At 45.4% G+C, this 2,786-nt stretch overlaps 1 protein-coding gene across 1 annotated transcript; it reads right to left on the bottom strand.

Moving 5' to 3' along the window:
- Positions 1-1,193: 1,193 nt before the first annotated feature.
- Positions 1,194-2,056, bottom strand: LOC106521271 (homeobox protein engrailed-2b; the record flags this gene model as incomplete). The annotated part of the gene is given in 1 exon segment (XM_014013779.1): positions 1,194-2,056. A coding segment is annotated over 1 exon segment (443 nt), but the record flags the coding sequence as incomplete, so codon positions are not given.
- Between the last annotated feature and the right edge of the window lie 730 nt (positions 2,057-2,786).

Below are 2,786 nucleotides of genomic sequence, written 5' to 3'. Positions count from 1 at the left end.
GGTTTCACCCTGGCTGCGATGACAGCCGTTAATCGCTGTAGTTTGTCGCTGCCTGTGTGTCGAGCCCTTTAGGAATGATGTCCTCTCTCAGTAGATACATTTAAACTTCTTTAATGCTCTTCACAGCTTACAGTTAGAGTAACAGTTCTGTATAACACAGGGGGTAACTTCTTCTTCTCCAAATCTCCTGCAGTAGATTTTTAAGTTTTTCTTTGCTACTGCCTCTACTGGTGTTGGGTGGTAACACAACCAAAAACAAAAGATTACTAAATCAGGATACCACAGTATTCTCTTTACTTTTAGAGACAAAACTGTTAGCGGACCAACTAGCTTCCGCTAAATTAGGTTTTTCCAACTTTAAGTCCGCTAACAGCTAACTAACAAACTAACAACAGCAGGTTTTTGTCAGTCCCACCAGTGTTCAGCTCAAATGAGATGCAGACTTAGTGGTTAGCGATTTGCTGTTAGCGTTAGCTTCCACTATTTTTTTTTTTGCATGTTTAGCAGCTTAGCGTTAGCATATATATACTTTTAATCAGCACATTTAAAGTGAAAAAAGTGGCTTTTTGTTTAGCCGTGCCCACCACTATATAACTCAAACATTGAAATAAAATAATTCAATCATCATTCAGTCTGGTGTGGTAGTAGCTGAGAGTCATKAACTCGTGCATTCTTTTGAGGAATGCCAGGCTCTTTGTTTATCGTTCAGGGTGGGGTTGGGGGGGTCAGTCCGGACCCCCATCCTCCCCCATGTGTGTAAAAATATGCTAATGTTTTATTAACAAAGAAGTGAGAGGAACAAAGGCCTTAAACTTGGTCTGAAATGTTTTTAACTTGATTTTGTTTTAAATTTGTTGTTTTTAACTTGAATCCGGATCCAGTTGAAACAGGACTTCTTTACATAAAACCAGATTCAGGTTCCGGCTGATTGAAGCTGGTTTTATTGGGAATAAATCTGCTGGTTCTGATGGTCCAACAAAGGTTCTGTTCAAAGAAACTCTAACTTAATAACTGTTAAAATGTTTCTTATAATAAAAGTTATTCTGATAAAAACTGTTGAACTTTTTGTTTTGTTGTTTGTTTTTAAGTGTAAATGTTTTATTTAGATTTAGTTTCTGTGTTTTAATGAACTAATAATTTGACAGATGACGTAATGAAACGGGAGCCGGACTCTCGGGGTTCTGTTGGACCCACCTGCAGATGGACGGTCGGAGTACCGGGTGCAGTAGACCCAGGCGGGCCACAGCAGGCCCCGGGCCGCCGGGGCCCCTCCGGCCTCGGGGCTCCGGTCTCGGTCTCCCTCCCGGACCTCGGGCCTCCGGGCCTCCGGGTCCGGACTCTTGCCCTCCGACCCTCTGGGGTCCGCATCTGCTCCCGAGCCTCGGTCCTGGGAAGACCCGGTTTTGGACGGTTTTCTCCCGGTCCGTTCACTGCTTCTCATCACCAGACCGAACCCGAACCCGTCCCGAACCGGAGTCCGGTCCTTGCGCCTGAGGCCGAAGTCCGGCCTGAGGATGTTGTCGATGCAGAAGTTGGTGATGTTGGACTGCTGCAGGTCCGGGGGCTGCAGCAGGGGGAGGATGGCCCGGTTCTGGTTCTGGGGCCGCTCTGAGTCTGGGCCAACATGTTTCTCCATGCTGATGAAGTCTCAGTCCTGTTTGGTCCAGGTCTTAATCCCAGGGTTCGGATGGGCTTTTTCAGGTGCAGAAAAAAGTCCCGAACCAGAATGTTGGACTTGAACGAAGCAGAGCGTCGGTTCGGTGCTGCTGGTCCGGTCGAGCTGAGGAACGGAACCTGGACTGGGTCTGACAAAGAACAATCATGCTTCAGTTTGGACTCAGAACATGTTGAGAACACCTGACCCGGTTCTGCTCCCTGCAGTCAGGTCAGACCTGATGGAAAACATTTTATATTAAAAAAAAAAAAAAAGACCCACAGGTTCTGGTTCGTTTGGGTCCCTGAACAGAACCAGTCCTCCTCCAGCAGAACTAAACGGTCCTGATAAATCCAGCGCTCAAATCTTTTCACTCAACATTTTGGTTCTTATTTCTGATTGGCTGCGAGCTCCGGCGTGACGTCACGCCACGGCTCTCTCAGACGCGTGCCTCGGTCCAATAGAACCGCGGGGTTCGGGTCACGTGAGTTCAGGGATTCCCTGGAGGTGAATCCGGTCCACCGGAGGATGATGCGTTCAGGGTTCAGCGGAAATGTCAGACTTATCTCCAGCTGGGCTCGGTTCAGTTCTGAGCCGGTTCGGGGGTGATCCGCATTTGCAGACCTTCTTGTAATCCTTTGAACTGGTTCCGATCCAGAGTTCTACAGATTTTTCACCCGAACTGAACCAAGAGGCTGCAGGACCGGACCGGACAAAGGCTGGGGTGTCCTTCAGGGCCCAGCTGACAAACTAGATGACGTCATGAGGTTCTGAAAGCTCCTTCTCATCAGACAACAAACTTTTATTTGCTTATTTGAAAAGTTGTGTATTTTACTGTGAAATGATCAGTGTTGTATGAAGTACCTCAAAGTGATACTTGAGTAAAAGTACAAGTATCTTATCATAAAAATACTTTGGTAAAAAGTCTTCTCTAAAAATATTACTTGAGTAAAAGTCTTAAAAGTATCTGATTTGTTTTTACTTAAGTATCAAAAGTAAATTTCTGACACAAAATATACTTAAGTATTAAAAGTAAAAGTACTGAGTAAAAGTGAGCAGTTAGATTTTCCACAATGACATTTACTGGGAGGTGATTTCTCCAAAATACAGGTGCTGGTCATAAAATTAGAAT

This window comes from Austrofundulus limnaeus, unplaced genomic scaffold, assembly GCF_001266775.1.
Source record: "Austrofundulus limnaeus strain Quisiro unplaced genomic scaffold, Austrofundulus_limnaeus-1.0 Scaffold106, whole genome shotgun sequence".
Classification (NCBI taxonomy): Eukaryota; Metazoa; Chordata; class Actinopteri; order Cyprinodontiformes; family Rivulidae; genus Austrofundulus; species Austrofundulus limnaeus.
The sequence above is the reverse complement of the archived record's forward strand: the minus strand, read 5'-3'. Positions and strand labels throughout refer to the sequence as shown.